The 26639-nt window shown below is 38.6% G+C and overlaps 1 protein-coding gene across 2 annotated transcripts; it reads right to left on the bottom strand.

Moving 5' to 3' along the window:
• Window positions 1-12289: 12289 nt before the first annotated feature.
• LOC108682730 (dentin sialophosphoprotein) lies at window positions 12290-25978 on the bottom strand. Of its 2 annotated transcripts, XM_047882907.1 has the most exons (10): window positions 25818-25978; window positions 23605-23670; window positions 23081-23302; window positions 22081-22228; window positions 21302-21446; window positions 19365-19627; window positions 18601-18853; window positions 17770-18286; window positions 15728-16576; window positions 12290-14927 (listed from the first exon to the last, which is right to left on the bottom strand). In XM_047882907.1, exons 3-10 carry the CDS (start codon window positions 23296-23298, stop codon window positions 12965-12967), a joined length of 4356 nt encoding a protein of 1451 aa, XP_047738863.1. In that variant the 5' UTR covers window positions 23299-23302; window positions 23605-23670; window positions 25818-25978; the 3' UTR covers window positions 12290-12964. The 2 variants fall into 2 exon arrangements, with proteins under 2 accessions (XP_047738863.1, XP_047738864.1); XM_047882908.1 differs by lacking the exons at window positions 15728-16576; window positions 25818-25978 and having other exon boundaries at window positions 23605-23663.
• Between the last annotated feature and the right edge of the window lie 661 nt (window positions 25979-26639).

Below are 26639 nucleotides of genomic sequence, written 5' to 3'. Positions count from 1 at the left end.
AAAACAATAAATTTACGTAAAAAATAAATTCGAACGCTTTAGAGGACTCATATTAGTTTCAATCGGTCTCAGTTTCAATTCAGTGACACTAGTGTTAAAAAAACCATTCGTGAGAATTTCCAAGCTAAACGGACAAAAATCGTATGTAATAGAAAATAGGAAAAAATTCTTTCAATTCATACGAGTAGTGAAGGGGTAAAAAAATTAATTGACGTGTTTCAAGAAGTACGAGAGAGGAGAGGAATTATTATTTCAGCCAAGTGTTAGTTTAGTGGAAATAAAACACAGTATATAATTGCCTCAAGAATTTCCTTCAATCGTCGACGTGAGAAATGGTCCTATACCTGACCGAAAAGAAATGGAGCTTCAGGGCTCGCACGACAAACACAATTTTACCTTAAAAAGTAATAAAATAGAAAATCTTTGATATAATTTCGAGGAAATATTCAACATTATATTCACGAAGTTAATCTAAAAATTAGTCACTACAGACGGCGTCGATATGAAGATCACATAAAAAGTTACATTCTTGTGCGTTTGTGTTACAGCCAATCATTAAAATCCTTTGCTCCTGAGAAAAAAATATTTACAATATGAGCAAAACGAAAATACTTCCAGGCAGTAAAGACAGACCATCTCCTCTAAAAATAGTCAAAGATGTAGTTTCCACCCACGTGTCAAAAAGAGAAGCGTAACAGGCTTCAGATTGGTTGATTTTTATTCACAAAGGCTTTAATGAAGGCTTTAATGTTTAATGGCCTTTAACTTAACGTAACAGACTTTAGAACAGATAATCGCCATTGCACTGTAGTTAAATATCCTTGATAATTTTTTGGTAATTTTATTTTCATTAAAAACTGTCTCAACGGTTACTGACGCAATCAAATGGGGCGTTAAAATTACAACCAAAACACATGAATAGGTTTCGTTTGATTACAGACGGGAAAATATAACATTATGAATAGAATAGAATAAAAGTGTCGGCACTGAAGAAATAGGCCCATGGCCTGTTGCTGATTCTAGTACTTTTCGTGACTTGATTCACAAGGGATCCGGAGTTTTGAACCCGATCTTTCCATAACTGACGATTGATTGAGATAGCTGCTGGACTTATTGCAAGGCTCGTAAGGTGCTAGGCATTTTAAGACTGACTGAACATATTATCATTAACATCGAATTGAGAGTAAGGCACAATAGGAAGCCAACGGAGGGAAGTGCATTGACCTTTACATACAAAAACATACATACATAAAAACTGCTTCCTAAAGATGAAAATAACTTGAGATGCCAAGTTTCACTAAAAATGCCTTGAACTCGTCCAAAGATATATTTGAAAATTCATAACTTCGCGCACATTTATAGCATCTATCATTTCTTGACCAGCAGCAACTGTCGAAGAACAGCACAAGAAATTGATCCAAACTCAGTATGTGCTATCACTGCTATAACAACATAACTTTTATTCCCTACATAACAGCCATCATCAAACGTGGTTGGTTTGAGAAACCAAGGCTTGTCGGACTTCCGAGCTCTCCTCGGGTTTAGGCTCGGCGAGTTCTTGGCCACTTTTGCACGCTTTTGGTTCTGGTAGCCATCTGAAGATTAATGGCTAGTTTAGAGTAGCTTGACTCGCTCACTTTAAACTAATGTATTTAATCATGTAAATAACTAAACTTTACTGTAAAATATTTTTGTAGAGACAACAGTAACTATTATCCCCAAATCGCATGAATCAAACTGCGAAATCAAAAAATGTTCGTATCGCTGATATTTTTCTAGTCGCATAACCTTCGGCTTAACTCTTAAGAAATAACGAGGAGTACTTATATTAAGCTGAATACTGACTGGAAAATGATGAGCAGCACGAGGGTGAAGGTCGTGAAGAGCAGGAATGAGTAGTGCTGCATGTGTCGCTGGATTAACGGGAACAACAAACCAACCAAGAAATTTCCTCCCCAGTTTGCCGTCCCGCCTACCGCCAGCGCTACACTGCGCGGCCCGTCCGGGAACGTTTCTGGCAGAGGATAGAAGAAAATATTAGTTTATATTCTACTGTTACTTAATGTTTATTCTTGTATTTTATAATAGTGAATGAGCAGGAACTACTCCGTGTTTCACAAGCGAACTGAATTGAAAATTTTCTTCATTTCCATGAGAGAAGATGAAGCAATAACCAGCACAAAGTTTCATGAACAGAAATGAGTGTTAACAATAGAGCTGACCTGCAGCATATGAGTACGGCACAGGCCCTAAGCCGACACCGTAAGCGAGAACGAAAATGACTGTCGCCACCAACGCACAAACACCGGCCCAACCCCCATCATCAGCCTGGAGTTCAGTCATTTGATCCTCAAACTGTAGGCCGTTAATATTGGAACTCGGTTCGGTAGTTTTCATTGTAGAAAAATTTTCAATTAATGCAGGATCCTCAACCTTACAGTTGTTGAAGAGCGAAGCAGGTTCAATGGGTGCCATTCCGGGATTAAAGAGCGTCTGATCAGTCCAAGTCGTTTATTGGCTTTATTAACTTGACCTTCAATATGCTTAGAAAATTTCAACTCATTGTCGATATTAATTCCTAAATCCTTTTCCATTGCCGACTTCGACATCATCACTCTGTCATAGCAACCGTGTCTTCTCATACTGTAATATTGCTGTTCATTATTCTTGCCAAGGTGAATAACTTTACATTTGTCAGCGTTAAAACGCAGCTGCGTTTGACTTATCAAACTTATCAAACTTTGATAAGTCAAACCAAGATTGACTTATCAAACTTGGTGACTTATACAACAAATCTGCAACACATCACAGTGGAGACTTGTACATCCAACCTGCAACACGTCACAGTGGTGACGATTGATCTATGGAATCTGCAACACGTCACAGTGATGACGACAAATATATCAAACCTACAACTGTAATGGTATATCTGGAATAACTATACAGTTAGGGCTGTGGGTGAGTGGGGTGCGTGTTTACTAGAGGAATGCTTCTTAATTGCATAGAGCATCAGTAAGTGCAGACGGTACTAAAATATATTACAACGTTCCTCACTATAAAGTTGTACGAATTCACCGATTCTAACAATTAGCATATTATTTTAGCAACAATCGAGTCGAAATAAAAAATTGATTTGCATCAGCAAAAATCCATTCGATAATTACATTTAGGTGAAGATAATTAGTAAGAAGTGAAGCAATTAAGTGACAGGTTGAACGCAGAAGTAAAATATTAAAAATTTCAATGGACCGGAAATGGCGGGAGTCCGATATTACAAGCCTAATGAACTGTGTATTTCTCGTTGATAAATTTGCGATCTTGAGATTAAATAGAATTGCGATAAGGCAATCACAGAATTTAGGGCGAATTACAAACAAGCAGAACAGAAATATTAATATTGACAGAAATCTATGTTGGCGCACAGATGGATCCGGGAAAATAAACAATAACAAAATATAGCACTAGCCACTTATTTGGCGATGAAATTGTAGAAAAAAATGCGATAAATTGAAATAATATTCTAATAAATAGGACAGGTCAGTGATTTTGAATCACCAACTGCAATTCTTTGCCTCATTTTTTCTAAAGGCGCCATCATTACTGCGGTCAAGGTGCGTTTGAATAAGATGTGTGCCCACTTAATTAAAGCGTCGTGCTGATATATAGATATATCAACATCGTGTTATATCAACGCTGACTAAAGTTCATAAGACAGCCTCGTATTAAAGTTGATAGAGACAACTTAAATTCGCGGCCAGACTCCACAAGTTCGTACCTTAACCCAGAACGCAACCTCGGGATGTCAATTGCGAGTGCTACAAGTACGTGCTCTTTACTCTATAGAAGGCATTTGCAGAACACAAAAATTATAGTTTGAAGAAGTGAATCATACGCAGGTAGTGAATAAGCAAGAGATAAACAGAATTAAGGCAAAAATTTCATGTAAAAATTCCAACTAATGTACTAATTCATCTACTAATTTATGAACTAATTCATGTACTAATTCATCTACTAATTCATCTACTAATTCATCTACTAATTCCAACATTTTCGGCGACGTTATAGTAGGCTTTTATACTATACGGCGTCTGCCAGACAAGCGAATTTTTACCGAGCAGGGGAGTGACCTTAGTGTTTTCAACACTTAATTGATAATGAAGGCACAAATATAAAATTACGACGCAGAGGATTCAGAAAAAAAACTAAGAACATAACTCGGAGAATGACTTGTACTGAACAAACTGGTGATAACAGTGTAGGTTCAGAAATAAAAAATCATTAACGTAAAAAAATAGGTATTGGAGGTCAGCCTGAGCAATTACTATTACGATAATCATACATAATTCAAAAGAATAACAAATACAAATTTGAAATACACAAAAAACCTATTTAACGGAGGTTTGACCAGCACTGAATCACTACATGGTGCTCCCCTGTTAACAGATATGAAAGTGACAAGTTTTGAAGGATCGCGAATAACAGGATTTTTCTCTAGATGAATTGTTAGTAAAATCAAAATGATAAATTCATTCATGAAATTTAGTCGAAATTTAACTACACAAAGTGTAAAAAGTAACTGTTGGAATAATCACACAAAAACTGCCTAGGAAAATCGCAGGACAAAAATAGCGACGCCTGAAAGTTGGCTGCAATGTAAAATAATGTAAGAAGGATCGCGTTAATGTAATGTAATAATGTAAGCATGAAATGATACAATTGAATACTTGGAACTTTATAGTTTAAAATTAATTTTTTACTAGGCGAAACAATCGCGTGTTTCGTCGAATTAATGCTTCTTTTACAAGACAGTTACGTCGGCCGAGCGTTGAATTTGTGACAAAAAATTGTGCGTTTCAAAAACTGAGTCTTGCATAATTGATTCTGCACATACACATCTAGAATGGCGCAACAAATTCTGAAATTTCTTGGCCAAGCACAAGTTTAAGTTTATGATTATAGTTATTTATTGAAATGCCAAAAATTATAAAGTTGACAGGATTGGAAATTCAAATTTGCTAGTCAATGCAGGTCAAATGAGAAAATCAAACAGAAAATTGATTGAAAATAATTAAAATTAAACGTCTGTGCAATACCCAATCGAAACGAATCCTATATAAACGTTAAAATATGTTTCATATTAGAAACTAGACTCGTTCAGGAAACAAACTGCACAAGAAAATAGAACAAAATGAGCACAAAAAATTGGAACGGAAAATAACAATTTTTTTCTAGGCTTGAATTAAGGTAAAAATTTTCAGGTAAAAAAATTAACTCCAGCCGAGAAATCGATCTTGCATGCTGGCCTGGAGATGATCAATGGTTACTAGGGTCCAATGTATCATTATATCATTAGGCATGGAAGAACTGGAGCCTAGCACGGCAAACTTGCCATTCAGGCTCAACCGAACACGAATGACAAGTTAAAAAAACATCATGCGCTTATCTGGTTGTTTTAAACAAAAAAGTAATTGTCAGGTAATTGATTATTTTTATTTAAAATATATTTTTACTTCCATTGCGTGATGTAAACACATGCTGACATTGCCCTGTCAATTTGCATTTATTATTAATATTCGCATCCAGTATTTAGCATATTTACTGATTTCATCCATTCTCCAGAAAAGTTAGATCGAGGAGTGAGTCCTGCTCATAAATGCATAGCCAATAATAAAACTGCATAGCCAATAATACAACAGCGCATAGTATGAATGTCGCTAAGTATTCAGTCAGGAAGTATAGTGCTTACGCAAAATAAGAATGGCCACATAAGCTTTTTCTTATCTTTAAAACTAAGAGGCACTCCTGAAGAATCATCGTTATCACTTGCATGCGATGTTTAAGAGAGATAGGCTAAGCGATGCTAACAGAAGAACCCGTCGCTTGTGACGCTTTCAAGCATTATTCCATGTGTCTTGACTGCTATTAAATGAAAGCTACAAACACGATTCCCTCTAAAAATGAGGAGTATTTCTTTCGTAAATTTGCCTGGTTTTAACAAAGGTAATTGTTCGTACAAATATGAGATAGAAATGTAATGCGCTCACCTTTTCTGGCGTATTAATGACGCCCAACGAATGGCCGGCTGGAAGTATGCTTCCCACCAGCGCTGCCAGCGTTCCTATCACCAGCGGTAACGTAACGCGACTCATGGCTGGCGACTCTGCGAATAATAAGCTGAAATAAAAATTCAATTCGAAAAACAAATCACCGTAACGCACTCATAAAAATATCAACAACATTAAGACTCCAGTAATGGCTATGAGATATTTAACTTAAGGCCTAATCAAAATTATTACCGTAAACGATCAAGGCATTTGAGTTTAATTACCGATACTCCCATCAACCCACGCGGGCGTATTCCTAGATGCGTGTGTGGTACATTATTTAACGCTTGGACTGGATTTGTTTTTAATTTTAAAGCTCAATAACATTTCATCTTATGATAACAGCCTCAATTAATTAAGTAACCTCATTTTTGTTGTATACAGTAGGCGTATTTACGGAACGAATCATAAGTGCCCAAAACGCTTATAACCTTCTTATAACCTTCAAGAGATGGTCTCTACGTAGCATGGAAACAAGAGAACGACGGCTGAATAGAAAGAGTTGATGTGAATGACCTCTTATCTATATCACACCATTTATTGACACTCACCAACGCGCTATCTTGAGTCTAATATCAATAAATCTAATGACTTGTTCAATATGTATAGTCTGTCTCTTATACACATCTAGATGTGTATAAGAGACAGGTTAGGGCTGTGGGTGAGTGGGGTGCGTGTTTACTAGAGGAATGCTTCTTAATTGCATAGAGCATCAGTAAGTGCAGACGGTACTAAAATATATTACAACGTTCCTCACTATAAAGTTGTACGAATTCACCGATTCTAACAATTAGCATATTATTTAAGCAACATAATAGAGTTAAAATATATAATTGATTTTCGTCAGTAAAAATCCATCTAATAATTAGATTCTGCATACTGGTACTAAATAAATAAGAAGTGAAGCAAGGAAGCGACAGGTTGAACGCAAAAGTAGAAGGAAAAAAATTCACAGGACCGGAAATGGCGGGAGACTGATAATACAAGCCTAATGAACTGTGTATTTCACGTTGATAAATTTGCGATCTTGAGATTAAATAGAATTGCGATAAGGCAATCACAGAATTTAGGGCGAATTACAAACAAGCAGAACAGAAATATTAATATTGACAGAAATCTATGTTGGCGCACAGATGGATCCGGGAAAATAAACAATAACAAAATATAGCACCAGCCACTTATTTGGCGATGAAATTGTAGAAAAAAATGCGATAAATTGAAATAATATTCTAATAAATAGGACAGGTCAGTGATTTTGAATCACCAACTGCAATTCTTTGCCTCATTTTTTCTAAAGGCGCCATCATTACTGCGGTCAAGGTGCGTTTGAATAAGATGTGTGCCCACTTAATTAAAGCGTCGTGCTGATATATAGATATATCAACATCGTGTTATATCAACGCTCACTAAAGTTCATAAGACAGCCTCGTATTAAAGTTNCTCTCATTGATCCGTGAATAACTGGATTAACTTTCATTATCATGAAAATAAGATACCTTAGGATCCTTGCCAACTGCCAGTAATGAGCAACACGCTGTACGAGGCACGGAGTTGCGCAATCGATCCGCAGTGTGGCACCGACAAGACGACTCAGGAGCACGTCACTTTCAGTTACAAGTGAGCGTACATACACAGTTACAGAGTTCTTACGAATAGAGCTATTAAATGTCAGAGTGAATGGTCATATATAATTTAATATTAACTAAGAACAACAATAACGAATAACTGCTATGAAAATATCTGTAAAAAATATTGAATAACTTGTAATCTTGTGAAATTTAAGTGGACAAAAGAAAAATACATCAAATAAGTATATCCGCGATTCTTCAGATCATCAACAAAAAGTAAATAAGCTGAAATAGACCGTGAAAAAAGTTCCCTTCTCTCAGCATCAGTTGATTAACCACGTGATTTGACCTCCTTGCATCTACGGTTACAATAAAAGGTTAAACAACGAAAAATGATAGAATTTACACGAATAAACTCAATATTTATGTTGAATTTTATAAAAAATAATGTAATTTGAAAATAGTTCACGAAGATCAAAACACCGCACATGAACCTAATTGCCAACCACACACCCTGACAGCTGAGCTCGCACTGGCAGCCTTCCACAGAATCCGTCGCCTGCTCGGCACTCAGCTCTCGGTACGGCGGAATCTAATGAAATCTGTGATACCGCGAATAATGCGTTGATAACGGCTGTGTGTCTTGTTATTGTGATGCGGAACAAAGCTTTTTGTGGAGTTAGAAGTTGAGGGTGGTTTAAAGACGTTGAGAATTGATGGTTGGATATTACATAAAGGATATTAAAGGGTAGTCCAGTGGTTGGGCAGGGTGACCCAGTGGTTAAAGTTCAGAGTACCAAGATTGGAGCAGCAGAGGTGCAGGTTCGATCCCAGCTCTGTGCGCCAGTTTCTGCATGTCAGATTCAGCAAGGAGACCGGGCGGTTAATTAATCAATGAAAACTATGAATCAGTGAGTTGCGAGTTCACGCCCGCAACAAGCTGTGGATGTTCTGCAATGTTAAGAATCGGCGACAGGTCTACGGCTTAATAAACGCTGAAACCATTATATATATTTATATATTATGTAAAGTTTTGGATATTGCTTTGATCGACAGAAATCCAGTAAGGATATTTCGTAGGAACAAAGTTGCGGGGAAATAAAGACATCAAGCCTCTGAATTAGGTAGGAAATTGGTGTGCTTATTGTTGGAAAAAGTTAAGGTCTCGTGCGCTTGTAAATATTTATACGGTCTGGTGTATTAAGAAGACATTAACGCTTGGGGTATAAAAGTCACAAGCAAGTTCGGTCGAGTGAAGGAGATCAACCAAGATCGGTTGAAATGAAGATCAGTTGAACTGAAGATCAGTTGAACTGAAGATAAGTTGAACTGAATATCGGTTGAACTGAAGATCAGTTGAACTGAAGATCAGTTGAACGAAGATCAGTTGAACTGAAGATCGGTTGAACTGAAGATAAGTTGAACTGAATATCGGTTGAACTGAAGATCAGTTGAACTGAAGATCAGTTGAACTGAAGATCAGTTGAACTGAAGATCAGTTGAACTGAAGATCGGTTGAACTGAAGATCGGTTGAACTGAAGATCGGTTGAACTGAACGAAGTCACTGAGAACGAGAACAGTTCCAGTGTCGGGAACCGCACGACGGATCAATATCTTCCTGTGAAATAGGAAGTTGGGGTGATGTAGAGTGATAGAAATCACTTTGGAATTTGTTCTGGTTACATTTTTCTTTGCCTACAAAGATTTTTTTTTTTTCATTTTGAAATGTGAACTTGTATTAACAAGTATGGTAGCCAGTATAATTTTAAAGTGCTTAATTATAACCTTCTCTATCTACTCTTATTGTTGCGGCCCCATCATAAGAGAATGTTAATTACTCATCCTACTCCTAGGAGGAAAACATTTGACGCTAATCGAACGCATACATAATAGAAGGACCGACCGAAAACAGCGATATAAAAGAAAATAGTTTATGTGTCAGATGTTTACTGCAAATCTGTTCCATTTGTCAGCACTTGAACTGCAGAATATAGAGCTGCCTTAGTATACTCAGTGTACGTGTGAGTTAATTAATCTCAACGAGCTAATTAGTGAGTTGGGGCAAATTTTTTCAACTGTGCTATTTCTATATTATTTCATCAATCCAGAATCAGGAGTGCAGTCTTTCTATGTTAATTTCCATTGCATTTTCAAATCTTATCTCATAAAAGTTCCATGGGCCTTGACTGCCGCAGCAATGACTAGGAAATGATCGAGACTGAAAAAAAATTTTCGTCCAAAATTTATGTCCGATTTACTAAAAAATTTGTCTTCTAACACCTATCCCACAGTAAAAATGTTTAAAAGTTTTCTCGTGACGTTAAATTTTCACGAGCATAGATAGACAATATGTTCATCAAAGTGTAAAAATTCGGTTATTGATGATTTTCTTGATTAATTGTGTTTCCATCGAGCTAGCTCCCTCGATGGACAAACAATTATTCTCAATAGCAAACCACAAACCACACCTTCAATAACTGCATGCGCTCAAATGTGCAAACTTGCTGTTCTGAAAGACGATAAAAAAATCATAGTAATTCCCAATAAAGCAAGTCAGCGTGGTTTAAATTACTTCCCTTGAAACACTGCAATTGGATCAAACTGTTCCATATTTGTGCCAATCTGCGTTAAATGTCGCATTGGCAAACCCAATTCAGAACGGTTACGAAAAATTGTTTTCAGCAATTAATGCTCACGTCATAGTATTTTTAGTGAACCTTAACATTTTATGTTAATTTAAATACCTCGGAGTTGCTGAAACCCTCGCGAGATTAATTTCTTTACATTATTCACAAGCGAAAATATAATTTATGGGCTGCTCGACTTATCAAGTTCGACAAATCGCCTTTGAATGAGGAAAATTATTTTTTAAATATATAAATAAGTGACTTAAAGTGAACACTTGCACAATTAGATGAATGAAATTGTGATCTATAAATCGAATCTTACCTGGAAACAGGTACATTCAACTCGAAAATCGGGTTTCGCTTCAGAATATGTAGAAGCGACCTATTTAAACACTTATTTCTCCTCAACAAAACGTATTTCGATACGGATTTCTCAACAGGTTTATCAGCTCGTATAATCTAAATCTGATTTGTCGTTTTTTTCTGACGTTTTCTTTTGATTGCAGCAATTTTGATGTAGTTTTTATATTTTCTTGATGAATTCGGAGTTGAATGGCCATCTTTTTTTTTTTGTGCAGCCGCGCGACCGATTCTAATTCCGTACGTTAACCCCATTTATATTAGGTGTTGCTGGGTCACACGTGCTGCCTTACGGATTAAATTTTGGTCCACCTGCCTGTCGGTAAATGAATGTATGTTATATGCACTCTGTTGAGACTAAATGTGTCGTTTCGGTTGATGCGACACAATTAGTCAATTGTATTGATGAACTGCGGTTGACACAATAGGTTGATGAACTGCGAAGACTGTAATATTTCATAAAGTTGTAATTTCATAAGTGGTGAATATATGCTTTCAATATATCGTCGAATTAGATATTGTGAACGATAATTAAAAAAAAACGGCCACAGGTTCGGCATCTAGCTTAATTTTATTTTTTGGCTATCGTCTCTAAACTTTTCTTTGGGAGATAAAATGGGAAGGAAAATTCACAGGCAGCAAATAAAATAAAAATTTATTCTAAGTAAAACTGTACACGGTAAAAAATAAAGGCACATCTCTTTGGTAATCTCCTGACTCCTCATTCTTTATAAAATGTACAGCTAAACAAAAACATGCTCATCTACACTAAAAAATGTACACTACAAATTAATATAATTCAAATGCCAGAAAGTTATTATTTCTTTAGGCAAGTCTAGTAATATGTTTTCAAACTTATCACACACAATGAGAGTATGTCATTCAGGAGCGGTTATGTGGTAAAACCGAATATACAAAATTACATAACGATTAGGTTTGAAAATTAAAAATTGTCTATAAAGATCAGAAAAAACATTAATATCCGGGAAGAAACGGTGTATTAAAATGTTGGCTATCAAAATGCGCATAAATAATCTATCATCGTCGTTGAACCTACGAAAATAGAGTCTGCGATTCATGAGTATACGACTCGTAATTCAGAATGAATATTCTGTATCGTAGACGAAAAGCATGGAAATATCGACTGTGATGAATTTATGTGAAATAATTGTGATTCAAATTTATACATTTAGCTGTGATATAATTGCCCTTAATTGCATTGTCATATTTTGCATTGTCAAACGGAAAAATTTAACTAAATTCGGTCCTAAAATACGAAATAAAAATGTCAATCATCACGACTTTTTCACAAACTTTCGTGAAAAATGTTTCACGTTTCACAAACTTTTATGGAACCTTCCAGTTGTTTATTAATTATGTGACGACGATAAAATATTATCGGTAATTTCCAGCAGACTTGGACGCAAAATGAGTTTAAACTGAATAAAATTATTTGAAAAAATGTGAAGAAATGCTATTCATGATAGCAGGCAAGAATTGTACTAAAAGACTGAGCGATATGAATAATATAAATATAAATACGGCTGTCCTAATTTCAGGATTAATCGTTCCATTAGTGGTCAATTTATATGAAGAATAAAAATCATCAACGTATTGAAAATTGTTCCGACGTTCAATTGATTTAATACTTGAATGATGCAAAAAAATAAATTTAATACAGTAAGTGATAAGTCAACACTGATATAATTTAGCATATTAACAGATCTGTTAAATATAGCAATTTAACAGATTTCTTATCTTCATTCTTCAGAGATTTGTAAGAATCAACTAACGTATTTATTTCATAGCCAACATACAAAGAATGGAGAGGTCAGGAGGAAGGCATTCAAGATCGGAGAAAGATATTTTATGTACAAGGGACACATTATAGGTATTTCATGAAGCAAATGAAATGAAGAAAACAATTTAAATAATGATAGAAGAATAAGTTATTTTGTAAATTATAATTAAGTTATAGTGGTATGGGGCTTTAGGACAATAAGGAAGACAAGAAAACAGCTGAAGATGACAACAAGCAGCGTTGTAGGAGTAATTTTCACACGACTTGAGACAGTTTATCAGTGTATTGAAATACGACAGCTCGTTAGATGTAATTAAATAATCAAAGTATTATACTTCAACAATGAACAACGGGACACAAATTTACGACAGAAATAATGGAGATTGTTGCAGCACGTTTTCAAATGTTTATCGAAAAGGTTGTGAACTGAATTGATAAACATTATAAGAGGATAAAAATACGCTGCAATGTTCACTCGGAATTTTCTAGTCGTAAAAAGGTCTTCACACCAAAGTAGCTGAACGCTTATTAGTAACGGTAGCAGGGACAGCCTGATGGAGAGGTGTTCCCTCCCAGGAAGGGGTGTTAGGTGCACCAGGTGAAGGGTGGCTACCAACTCCCTGACAAGTATAAGGAGCCAGCGACTGGTAGATACCCTTTTGTTGAGCAGCAGGAGTAGACTGCTTAGCTATTACGTTAGGGGAGGGCGGCGCAGCCTTGCTGCTACTAACAACAACTTGAGCTCTTGGTGGAAGCACGGGTGACATATGATTACTGTCCGAGCCGTTACTGAAGCTGCTGTTACTGCTGTTCATGCCTGAACCATGCATTTGCTTACGATATTTCGTACTATATTTGTAGAAGTCAGCCATTTCGAATGGTTTGCTCACTTCTCGGGATGGCTGGTAGGAACCCGTGGAGATAATCACTGATTGGTCTCTCTCATTAGGGCTATTAGATGGAAGTTCAGGCGATAGAGCAGAAGATGACACGTCATTATTCGACGACACCGCAGTCGCACTGGCTGAGGCAATGCCTGGAAATTTCGATATAACAATTTCCGCTGCCGCACATTTTTGCGGTTTCCGGCCGGAACCTGGTGAATCCAAGCTAGTTTCGTACCATTCTCTTTCTCGGTCTTTTTTCAGATTGGCAGCTTCGGCTAAACTCATGAGCGGCTCAGCATTACTATTACTCCCATGGTATTCACCTCGGGGATTTGTGGCTTTAAGAGGGGGAAGCTCGCTACTGGATTTGGTCGCCCTAAGGGGAATAAGGTCAGCTGCAGGTAGCAGCCTCGGAGGGGCGAGGTCGGCAGGAGTAACGCTGGCCGAGGCTCGTAAATGAACACCTGTTGGCTTAAGAGGTAACAACTGCTCAGAAGGAACAACTCGTTTAACGGGAGGAATATTTTCTTGGTTAGAGGTAGTGGAAGACGCCGAAGAACAGTCGCCCAAAAACGTAGTTTCCATATAACTTCTCCCACTGGATGTTCTGACTAAGGTATGGATTGGTTCTGGATTCAGATCATCCGACTTTGAGCAGCTTTGATAAGAATGTTCATCTGAATGCGGGAAAGAAGAATTCGAGTAGTTCTGAGATACCGGGGCAGGGTGGGTGGCATTCGGGTGGCCATCCGAGACATCAGCGTTTGACTGTCGCGTATCACATGAGCTGTCAGCGCCGCACCCACTGTCACTGGCAGTCAATTCTTTACTTTGGCCGTGCCGAGAGCGACTAGGCGAAGACACGTTCTCGGGAGAAACTTTAGCCAAAACTTCCCGTTGGGTTTGGCTAGTGCTGTAACTTTGGTGCGGTGGAGGCGTTGGATAGCTGCTGTTTATGGTCTGATGAGGGTTGTAATACGATGGCTCTTGAGAAGTTCTTCTTTGCATTTCGCGAACATAACCAGCATTCGTTTGACGATGATCGTTATGGATACCGTGAGAAGAGGGTGAATAATAAGCTCCATGATGATCCTGAAAATACATCCCGTTATTTTGAGGAGTGTGGTGCTGAACAGGACCCATTGAATACCCATTATGTGGGTTCCCACCGACATACGGGGAGTACAAGCTCTGCCGATTAGGAGGAGTACAGTGGTTGCCACTCGTACTTGAACTGATAGAACTGCTGGTGGTGTTGTGTGGTTGTGACGAGCTAAGGGAGCTGCCACTTGTGTTATGCATGGCAGAACTATTACTATGGCGTAATTTACTGCCCGATGTATGCCTACGTGCTTGGTGGTTGTAGTGGAAGTTGACATTAGGACCTTGTTGGACCAACTGATGCGGGTCGAAATGTTCAGGTACTCGAGGAGTCCCAGACTGGTAATGAGGATGGTAGTTGAAGAGAGCCCCATCAAGCAATTGGCAAGCTGCCGCGTGGTCGGGAGTGTCAGGAGTTGTTCTGAAGACCTCCGCCCTGCTGGCGCTATTCCCTCGACGGCGGTCTGAACTGAGGGGCCTGAGGTGGGGGCAGAGGGTCAGACAATACGACGAAGGATCATGCAGATAAAAGAGGAAGGAGATTTGTGTAAAAACGGAACAGTAAATCAAGCAAACTCAATGATGGCCTAGGGAAGCAGTCTTTATCTTAGTGGATCACATTGTCGGGATATCTGAAGAATCCAATATGACGTCTTCATGTGGAACTTAGATCGGTATTCTTTTCAATTATCAAAGGTAATTTGAGATTAGCACGAATTAACTGAAATTAGGTAACATTTAATTCTGCCAATTTAGTTCATGCACAATAATGGTTATTAATATTTTTCGATTACTGAACAGTTGAACATTCGAGTAAAATAAAATGAAATAGGAAATAAAAATAATTTTATAACGAATTAATTGAAAAATTTGTAAGCCAGTGAAACGTGAACAAAATTAAAGCTCGGAATTAACGGATTAGCTCATCTTGAAAAATTGCTATAAGTATTTTCGGAATAAAAAATATTTTGGAAAGTAATACCAACTTTTCATCAATAACTTGAAGTAGATTACTGAAGTATTAATTAAATGATTATAAGTAGTACTATATTACGTTATGGCTCAAATGACTTCAATCGGCAATGCAACATACATATGCATATGCAAAATTTTCCAACCCCTGGGATCTCCTGAATTAAATAACAAAATTAAAGACAATAAAGAAACATTGAAATTGAGACAACATGCAAAAAAAAATAAAAAACAGCCAGTCAGAAAAAAAGACATAAGAAGATGTCATGCTTAAATTATCAAACTAAAAGAGGAGGGGGAGCCGACCTATCAGGCATCTGCATGCGGTGCCGTCTGTTGCTGTGGAGGTGGGGCAGGTGGTTGTGGTGGTGAGGGTGGTGGAACGAGGGGGAGTGTTGTGCGTTAGGGGAACTCGAGTGTTGTGTGTGAGTTCTGTCTATACTAGCGGAGTCGCAGTACGAAGGTTTCGAAGGCGAACTGCACGAAGAAGATCCAGTAGAATCTAAGTTATTCATGCTCTGGGTGCTGAGGGTCTCTCGTTGGCGCGAGGAAATATTGTAGAGTCCCCCCGGGAAAGATAACTTTTCGCCTTCGAGGATCGCGGTGTCTACACAAAGATTTAAAGGGTCGCGTGTGAGATGAGCTTCGTATGACAACCTGCTGGGGTCTAATTCTCGAGGTACCGATCTCGACTGCCTCATGTTCGGAGGTCGACTTTCGTGATTCTTATCCAGCAGCGCCACCGTCAACGTGTCGCTCAGGTCCTGCAAGGAAGCATTCCCCCCGACGACCGAGCACCGGGAATCATAAAGAGACGGCCTTGCAAGACCTTCCGTAAATTCTTGCTGGTGAGAGTGGGCGCTCTCTAACAAATCGAGTCCGGTGTTGTCGTCATGCTGCAGTTGGTCGTTGTTCGTGTCGCCCGTGGTATCGCGTCGTTCTGAAGTCACGATGGTGGTGGTCGTTATGTAAGTCAGACAACTGACGATAGATGCAACAGAAGACGACGAAATTTGACCATTATCATTCCATGACCTCGAAAAAGTATCTCTAAAGGAGGCTGGTGAAGCTGTTGATCTTGACCGCGTGGGGAGCGTGGGGAAGCGTTGACTGCGATACTGACTGCACGCGTACACTGAGTTGGGAATGTATCCGCTGCAACACACATGCATCAAGTCAGAAAAGATACAGTGAAGTGTAGTCAACCTCAGCTTCCGTCCAAGACAATGTCAGTCATTGACAAATGCGTGACTCGTCGTAGATGTGAAGGTATAATTCGTACAACAACGGTCGTCTTGTACAGTCAATGTATTGATGAATGGATTAGTGGAAAGTTATTGTCCAGCTTAAGTTACGCACTGGATTGATTGAGAGTGTAAAGAAATGGTGGCATCTGTCCTTGACTCTCCGGCAAGTTGCAAATGATTCAGGTTATTGGTCGTTCAGGAAACGCAATTAATTTCAGCGCTACAAGAATTTCAAGTGATTTTTTAAGGATTAAAAATTGATCAATTCAGAAAAAAATGTATCTCTAAGAATTTACGACGTTTAAAGGGAAGATAAACTAGTGTTTAGAATGACGTTCAAAATAAGAAGTTATTTTTTTGCATAGCATTTATACCTAAAATGATCCGGAAAAGAGTGTATATAGCTCTGAAGACACTCATTGTCAACCCATGAAGTTCTGAATGAGATGTTCAAATTGATTCATAGAAATGTTTTTATTAAAGTCAAAGGTAACAAAGAATATAAGCTACTCAAGTTTTAGCAAATAATGTTGAATGTCTAAATGTTATATAATGTACTGAAAATATAGTTTGCATTAAACTGTAGTCAAAACACCACGTGCTGCAAGGAAGAAGTCGAGATGGGAGCCAGGGTCGAGAGGTCGTACAGAAGAATCATAGGAACAGCCACAAGGACCAAATACATCCAAGATAATCATTTAATAATACGTGTTTCATGACGGGTACACGACGTCCGAGACTAATCATATGAGAGTCAATACTCGATTCAGAAAAGAAACATTAATTGCATCAATGACAGATAAACCAACATACCCAAGTTCCCATAACAATCATGTTCAATGTTCAGTCCTTCATGCATTTCCCGAAAAATAAATTTAAAAATCAGTAAAGAAGGTTCATAGAATTTTGATGTAGCATTCAGTGTGGTTTGATGTAGAGAGTACTAGCATTACTACACCGTGGAAAAAATAAGTTCCTTTCAGAGCCCCAAGAGTTTAAAAGCCTTTGTTATTGCCTAATATTAATTCAAACTTGGACTTGGATTCTTAAAGAACCCAAATGTGTACGGCTAAAATATTCGTTAGGTGAACAAGACGGTACCTGGATGGGCAAGAAGGGCTTGTGGGTCTCGAGCTCGACGAACTTGTCATGGTAGAGTTGTGGACCGACCCACTACCATCACCAAGACTACCACCACCACCACCACCACCAGCATCACCACCTCCACCACTGTTGCTGCTGCAGGTGCTGGCGGCGCTGCGGTAGGGACTGGCTGGAGCAGAACCGCGAGTGCGATGCGGAGATCTGTCTCTCTGTCTGCCACTGTCTGTATTGTCGTGGTGGTTGTTCCTGCCATTCTGTCGGCTGCCGTCAGATGTGTCACGAGGGGTGATGGTACTGTTCCTGTCACTCTGTCTACTGCTGTCTGAAGTATCGTGAGAGGTGAAGGTGCTATTTCTGTCGCGTAGTCTGCTGCCATTTGCATCATGGAGAGTGAGGGTGTTATTGAGGGAAGGTGAGGGCAAAGTGGACTGGAACCCTGTCAAGTCTCTGGGAGATTCACGACCACTGCCAGCACTTGAGCTCAGACTGCCTGTGATGCCAGAGTCTTCAATGCCTGTTAGAAAAACGGCGTTAATGCTATGCTGGTTTAAAATTAGTAATTAAAGATAACGAATACGATCTTTATTAGTCCCGCTCAACGACAAAATTTTATGTACACAGAAACTCATTAAAGTTCCCTTAGACAACTCGAAATGTTAATTAAGTTATCACAAGAACACCGTTCTTTAATGGCTTAAAACCAAGTTAAATCATCGTGTAAGCTCAGCATGGTCGGACAGAAACACAGTGCGTAGATTGCAATCCTTCTCATCAATGTGCGAACTGTTCCTACCAGCGAATACCTCAACGCAGGGCCGCTAAACTCACCCTCGCAGTCAGACAAAGGCCTCGGTTTCTTCTTCTGTTTGGGGAGCGTGGAGGCCGTGACAACAGCTTTACTCCTGGCTTGCTTCAACTTCTGTTCGAGCTCGCGCAGTCTGTGGGCAGACTGCTGGTACGACAGCTTGCGTTGTCGGCGCACGCCTTTGCGCGCAGTGCTCTCGTTTGCGAGTCGCAGAGCAGCGCTCGTAATCTTGGCCATGATCTCGCACTCCAACTCCAGCGCAGAGACTGTCTCTTCCTGAAATTATACAGGGGTTAGACGACATAATGGAAACACCTGAAAAATCAACAGAATATATTTTAGTTAGATGTAGGTCCGCCTTTTGCGGCAATTACAACCTCAATTCTCCGCGGCATTCATTCATTCATACATATTGTGAATTGTTTCCAAAAGAATTTTAACCCATTCTTCAGTTAAAACTCCCTCCGGCTCTTTTAAAGACAATGGCGGTGGGAATCGACTTCTGACTTTCCTCTCTAAAATTGACCATAAATGCTCGATAATATTCAGGTCCGGTGATTTTGGTGGCCAAATGAGATGCTCAACTTCAATAATGTTCCTCGTGACATTTTTAAACAATTATTTATAACAAACGCACTTTTATGAATAAATTACTATTTATTATGTTCACAAACCGATAGCAGGAAATTAATTATAAATGTTATTTTCCTCAAACATTCACTACGCATTCATGAGACAATTAGAATTTTTTTTTTCAAATTTGGCCAACTGCGAGACAAAATGTTACCTGCTTATTGATGATTTTATCAATGATGCTCTCATCTAGAGCGAATGAAGTTCCGACCCTTTTCCTGACAGAGGGGGGTGGTTGGCCAGGAACCAGGGGGTACTCGGGGGGCAGTTCCCCCGTAAGCTCCCCCTCCCGGAGACACAAGAGCCTCAGCTCCTCTGTCTTGGCGCTGAGCTTCTCCTGCAGGCCGCTCCTGCGCAGCCGTAGCGCCTCCAACATCTCCAGCCGCGCCGCCTCCAGGCTCTCGCTGCTGCCGCTCTCTGCAACGTTGCAGAAAACTCTAACTGTAGGTCGACTGATAACTGTAAGTCTGTAAGACTACAGACTAACGACTGTAATTGTATTAAGCCTGACGACTGTAAGTCTGTACGTAAGACTATAGACTAACGACTGTAAATCTGTAAGTAAGACTACAAGTGGACGAGCTTGGGGGACTAACGACTGTAACTCTGAATAATGACTTCAGAATAACGACAGTAAGTGTAAGTAAGACTACAGATTAACGACTGTAAGTCTGAAGAGTGACTTCAAAATAACTACAGTATGTGTAAGACTACAGACTAACTGTAATTCTGTAAGTAAGACTACAGATCAACGACTGTAACTCTGAATAGTGACTTCAAAATAACAACAGTAAGTGTAAGTAACACTACAGACCAACGACTGTAAGTCTGAAGAGTCACGAAAATATCAACAAATAGCGGCAGATGACACCATGCCTATATTCTTCAGCACTGACAATCCAGTGTTTAGTTAACTCCTTCAGGAACTCGGGCGCATATGTTCTACCTCAGTGAGAGTCACGATACAAAACTAGGCTATGAAAGTGAGATGAATGAAGTAGCCAGAAGGCGCCTGATGTCAGTAAAACTTCAGCAGAATGAGACAGAAATTAGGAGACAGTAGAGCAAACGCTATCACAAAAGCAAGGTGAAGGATTATATCGGAATGCTCGTCTTCCTCGAAGTAGGAAGTGCGTCAGAGAGTTAAGTGTCCGTTGCATTGAATGCTACATGAACTCTAACCAGTAGTCCAGATGAACATCAGTCTACATGCAAATAACAGATAGAATAACTACCTTGTATAAGAGCGAGTGAGAGAGTTACCAGCTATTGTAAGAGAGGGTAGAGAGTTACCAGCTTGTATAAGAGAGTGAGAGATATACCAGCTGTTGTAAGAGAGAGTGAGAGACTTACCAGCTGTTGTAAGAGAGAGTGAGAGACTTACCAGCTGTTGTAAGAAAGAGTGAGAGAGTTGACAGCTATTGTAAGAGAGAGTGAGAGAGTTACCAGCTTGTATACGAGAGAGTGAGAGAGTTACAAGCTTGTATAAAACAGAGTGAGAGTGTAACCAGCTTGTATAAGAGAGAGTGAGAGAGTTACCAGCTTGTATAAGAGAGAGTGAGAGAGTTACCAGCTTGTATAAGAGAGAGTGAGAGTGTAACCAGCTTGTATAAGAGAGTGAGAGAGTTACCAGCTTGTATAAGAGAGAGTGAGAGTGTAACCAGCTGTTTTAAGAGAGGGTGAGAGAGTTGCCAGCTGGTATAAGAGCGAGTGAGAGAGTTACCAGCTGGTATAAGAGGGAGTGAGAGAGTTACCAGCCGGTATAAGAAGGAGTGAGAGAGTTACCAGCTTGTATAAGGGAGAGTGAGAGAGTTACCCGCTTGTATAAGAGAGAGTGAGAGAGTTACCAGCTTGTATTCGAGAGAGTGAGAGAGTTACCAGCTTGTATAAGAGGGAGTGAGAGAGTTACCAGCTTGTATAAGAGAGAGTGAGAGAGTTACCAGCTTGTATAAGAGAGAGTGAGAGAGTTACCAGCTTGTATAAGAGAGAGTGAGAGAGTTACCAGCTTGTATAAAAGAGAGTGAGAGACTTACCAGCTAGTATAAGAGGGAAAGAGAGTTACCAGCTTTTATAAGATGAAAGTAAAGTTACCGGCTTGAGAGTGCTGCTGTAGAGAAGAGTGTGAGCCTGAGCGTGACAAGTTGCTGGAGGAGGAGTGAGTGGAGAGGGACAGGCAACTGCGCGACAGATCCACGGCCAACTCAGGCATGTCGCACACCGCGCTCTGCTCCTCGCTCTGAAGTGCCCACAACAAATTCAAGAAAATTAAATACAAATTAAATTTATTATAAATAGACAGCATTTGCACATTTTAATAAAGAGGCAGCACCTGCAAGTTATTATAAACAGAAAGCATTTGTAAGTATCAAAGAATATTCCAAACCTAGAAATATCGTCAAAAAATATAAAAACGAAAGAAAATATGCAGTAAATATTTCAAAACAACAAAAAGTTTAGAAAGTTATGAGTGAACATCTGCAATATATTTAACAGGACGCAACATCGACCTAATCTCACAATATCGAAAGTTAAAAACGAAAAATTTGATAATATTGTTAAGATATTTTCCATAATTTGAAATGTGTCTAAAATGAAACTGTGCAATCTGAATAAAAAATATAGTAAATATAACGAATTTTTCTCTTAAAACACCGTCATCACGAAAAATAATTGCAACCCTTAAAACCTCCAGGAATGTTCTCACATATATAATATCTCACTCATATATAATATCTCACATACGGTATATAATATATCACATATATAATATCTGACATATAAAATATCTCACATATATAATATATCAGATATATAACATCTCACATATATAGTATCTCACATTAGAAGAAAAATAGAGGAAGCACTCTCACCCTTAATGCTTTAGTGTCGAGGTAGAACTGATGCTGGGCGATCGCCATGGACCAGATTGCCTTGCACTGAGCCTGAGACTCGGCGAACCAGACGTGAACCGTGACGCTCGCTGACGCCGAACCCAAGCTACGCCGGGACACGCATACGCTGCACGCAATCACATCCGTCAGGTTAAATTGCACTAAAATAGATAATAAAGCTGCCCTAATTAGGGCCAAGCATGTCGGAGAGATAATGTACTCGAAGCATAGACGGACCAAAATTAGAACTTAAAGAGAGCTACCGCTACAACGGACCACAAATTAGAACTTGAAGAGAGCTACCGCTACAACGGACCACAAATTAGAACTTAAAGAGAGCTACCGCTACAACGGACCACAGATTAGAACTTAAAAGATAGCTACCACAACACATACAGGAAGGGTGCATTTTCGCTTGAATATATTCATGCATACTTGGCATTTGCAACACATTAATTTCAGGTACCTAGCAAACGTATTGCACAAAAATTCCAGTAGTGGTCAAAAGAATTACATGTTTCATAATTTTGTGCGACGACGGGATCAGAAGAACCAGTATAAAGTGCATGGCGAACACTCGATGAAATTAGAAACATTACAGTAACTTTTATACTGAAGTTCAATTCAGCGTAGGTAGTATACGCATTGTTTAGTGAAGGCCGTGACCAATCAAACTGTTCTATTGCAAACATTTGGTGGTAGGTTTGTATTTTTTGAAAACTCAAATATCTATCCTGAGAAGTGGAGAAATTTGAGAAATTAAAATAATTGATGATTTTATTATTTGTTTGTACATGGTAGTGAGTATTGATGGAGATATAAACTATATGTGCACCTTGAGTGCATTTCAGTAATGCAGTATCAGATCCTCTAGTCCTATAAATAGGAAATATTCTAAAGAATGTTTTAAGTAATTCCGTTAAGATATTTATATAACGACCACATATAGACTTCTTAATGTCATATTAGTTGCACTTACCGCTTAGGATCAAGAACTTCAATGGAGAACTTGCGTTCTCTGAAATAAATGTTCTCGAGCTGTCGCCAGAGAAAAACTCGTCTAGGTTTTCTCTTGTCGAGGTAATCGTACTGAGAAATTCCTCTATTGCTAAGTCCGATGTACCAAGGCAAATCGTTGCGATCCTTGACGTCGTAGTAATGAATTCCGTAGGTGGGCAATGACTCGACTTCTCGCATAAACCTGGCAAATAAATAAAATGTAATGAAAAGAATTCCCAGTTAACATACTTAAGTTATATAATATGTACTCCTCATGATTATGATTGCATCTTAATGTGAGTGATATGCCATGTATTGATGTTTTACATATTAATTGTTTAGATTTAATAATCGATCTCTAAGCAATGATCGCACATTATTTGCTTAGAGATCAAAATAATAATAATTGCTTAGATCATCAAATAATATTGATGTTTCGCACAATAATTGCTTAGATAATAATCAAATAATCGTACTCAAAATCATATTTCCTAGACGCCTCACCGCAAGATGGCGTCGCCTCGTGACAGTCCAGTCAGTTGTTGATGCTCGGCAGCAACTCGTTCCTCACTGCAGAAGAAGAAAAAAATCAAACGATTTTCGAAGCACGTGGTGGCGTCCACGGTTATCGTCAATTACTCAATGCTTCCCTTGTAACAATTCATTACACGAAATAATTCACAAACTTGATCATTACGTGTACGGAGCACTGAAATGCTTTCACTCCGAATGTTACCGAGCTCATAATCGTCTCATTTAGAAACACACATCAACGTTTGAAACAAATTTATCTTGTGTTGTTATCGATAACTTTTTGCATTTAAATACGCATACCTCAAAGCGCTTCAGAAAAAAAGACGTAACTATAGATAGCAGATAGCATCTCATCTGAACATTCGTATTTCACAGGCCGCTAACGTCTTTTCTAATCGCGTATCTCTCACCAAAAACGACACTAACTAAAAACTACTTTTTCCTATAACCTTAAAATGACATGAACAGCTTGTATAAAAGAAATGACTGAGTATGTGTACCGAGAAATGAATATTTTTTCAATAAAAAACCAAAAAGTGTTTTTCAAAAAATATTTCGAGTTATCCCGATTCGTTTTGAAAGCATATTGATATTTTGTTAACGAGGTTGCCCGGGTGGTAAAAAGCTAGATAATTAAATGTTGACTTTGCTTCAGGAAAGATTATTAGTTTACGTTTCTACAACAAGCCATAATTTAAACTCAGATTTCAACTGGAAACCAACTGAAGAGATTCATTGTCCGGAGTGACTCGGTTACTGAGCCGTGACGGGTTCAATTGGCCACGGATCAGTGACAGGCGAGTGACAGAAGTGTTGGCGGTAGCGCACCATTGTCCACACAACAGTAACTAATGACTAACCACTACCTAACTGATGGCTCTACCGCACGGAAGTACTTTGGTAAACGGAGTTCAGTGACGGCGATGAACTGAACTTCTAGACTTGCTTCAATCAAGCCGAACCGCTGTACAAACACCTATCGGGATTGTTTGCACTATACGTTCCAGGTTTAACAGAAACAGAAAGATGGAAATTTTGGTGGAAAACAAAAATAAATGGAAATTTTATCTGAAATTAGGTACAAATAATAAACAAACATGATAATGAGCAAACGATACCAATCAAATTAAATTCTATGTTAAATCTAAAATAAACAAATCTGAAATTATTGACTTCGATGATGGTTTATATGGGCCGGGATATGGAATTTGTGCATTCCGCTGATGCTGGTCAAAAGCAGTGCGCCATATGGGACGCACAAAGAGTATAAACTGTTTTTATTTAGCGTGAAAATAAATGACAGTCAGCAAAAAAACAGGCAGATAACCATTAGTTCAACTCCATGTGCAGGCCGTCAACAATAGCACAAAACCTCAATTGTGGCCGCAGATGCGCACCACTTGAAGAGTTCGCTTGCAGTGTAGGGACCTCCCTCCATCCAGCGTATATATAATAATGACGAAATAAATTACCGATGACCAAATAAATTGCGCGTCACAAAGCCCTAAGCAGCACACAGGAGTGGTGACAAGAACAAAATAGCCGAAAAGTAAGTGCCAATGACAAAATAAATTGCCCTTCACAAAGCCTTGAACAGCGCTTAGAAGTGGTGACAGGACCAACTTAGCAGGACGATAAGTGCTAATTCGTCAAGAATTCACTTCTGGACAGCGCAACTCTTCCGCTTGATTTGATGTAGCATAACCAAGGGTCGGAAATTGTTGTATTTCGCGGCAGTTAGCAGATCTCATGCGGTTGCGTACACGGAGAGAATACTTTTAGAGAACTAACGACAATTTTTTTCCATTTGGGGTTTCAAACTCCAGAAAAAACTATTGCAATCTCCGAGTTAAACATAAGTTTATTTTATCAGAGTACATACCTTACTAAATGGTGATCGAAACGGTAAACCATAAGTATCGTATTCTACTGATACGATATTGATACTTGGAAAGTTCGAATCATACTGCAAGTTATTGCTATCATAACTTGGAAACATATAATCTCACGGATTCTGTAAATTAAGGTGAAGCAAATACTTGGAATGAAATGCAAGTCAAAAACGAAACTATCATTTTTTAATGTCTCTAAGGACCATCAATAAACTTTAGCAAGGGAGATGACAAAAGGTAAAAATGCTAGTAAAATGCCTCTCAGGTGAAATTTTCGTAGCATTTACTCACCAATACAGAAGTGATGGGTGATCATGCAGAACACTGGTGGGTAGAAGGGAAGACTTCTTCAGTTGGCTGTGCGTGAGGAAAGTGTCGACAAAGTCGCCATACGAGGCTTGCAGCGCGAGAGCGGCAAGCTGGAACGCAAGGTCGCTGTCAACTCCAAGCTGATCCTGTAATTGAAACAATTACAAATTGTTCTTATATTTGATAGGTGTCAGTCCGATATTTCACACGATGTAGCTTATGCACCAATTTTCTAGAATTACAGGCAGCATCAGCACTATAAAACAACAGTGAGATGAAGGTGCCATAAAATGAAACTAAAAATAAACCTTGCAAAATTGAACTAATCCATAGGGAATTTAAATCTTCAATGAATGGTAGAATTTCCAGCACATGAATGATGAAACCATTCACAACAAGCTGAAGACGACATAGGAATATTTAAGACTCTGAGAGCTTAAAACTCCAAAAAGAAGTTATAAAAAGATATATGAATAACTTCAAGTTGAAATACTATCATTGTATCAATATAGGTATGGTAATTACAGTACAAGTAAAAGTTGTAAAAAAAATTGTAATAGAAAAGGATCAAATCTTATAAAAAATCCTTGATATAAATTGCAAATTTAAGCAATGAATAAGAGAAGTCATTGAGTACATCTAACTGAATTAAAGGGTGACAAGCATTTGAATTCTATTCACGCACTAACAGAAACAATTCCTTTATATCAGCCACCAACAACTGCAGGGTTGGTGGAGTGAAAGTTCATTACCAGCTCATTTCTGCCAAACTAACGAGAAAAATTGCAAGTTTCCCCACGAAGA

This window comes from Hyalella azteca, unplaced genomic scaffold (genome assembly GCF_000764305.2).
Source record: "Hyalella azteca isolate HAZT.00-mixed unplaced genomic scaffold, Hazt_2.0.2 contig11611, whole genome shotgun sequence".
Lineage (NCBI taxonomy): Eukaryota > Metazoa > Arthropoda > Malacostraca > Amphipoda > Hyalellidae > Hyalella > Hyalella azteca.
Note: the sequence above shows the minus strand (reverse complement) of the source record. Positions and strands in the feature narration are given on the sequence as shown.

Coding starts and splice junctions, on each gene's coding strand:
- LOC108682730 (XM_047882907.1), bottom strand. CDS start 23,298: ATGCGAGAAGTCGAGTCATTGCCCACCTACGGAATTCATTACTACGAC. Junction 19,628..21,301: donor ACAGCAGCACTCTCAAGCCG/GTAACTTTACTT, acceptor GCAACGTTGCAG/AGAGCGGCAGCAGCGAGAGC. Junction 16,577..17,769: donor AGCCCTTCTTGCCCATCCAG/GTACCGTCTTGT, acceptor TGTGTGTTGCAG/CGGATACATTCCCAACTCAG.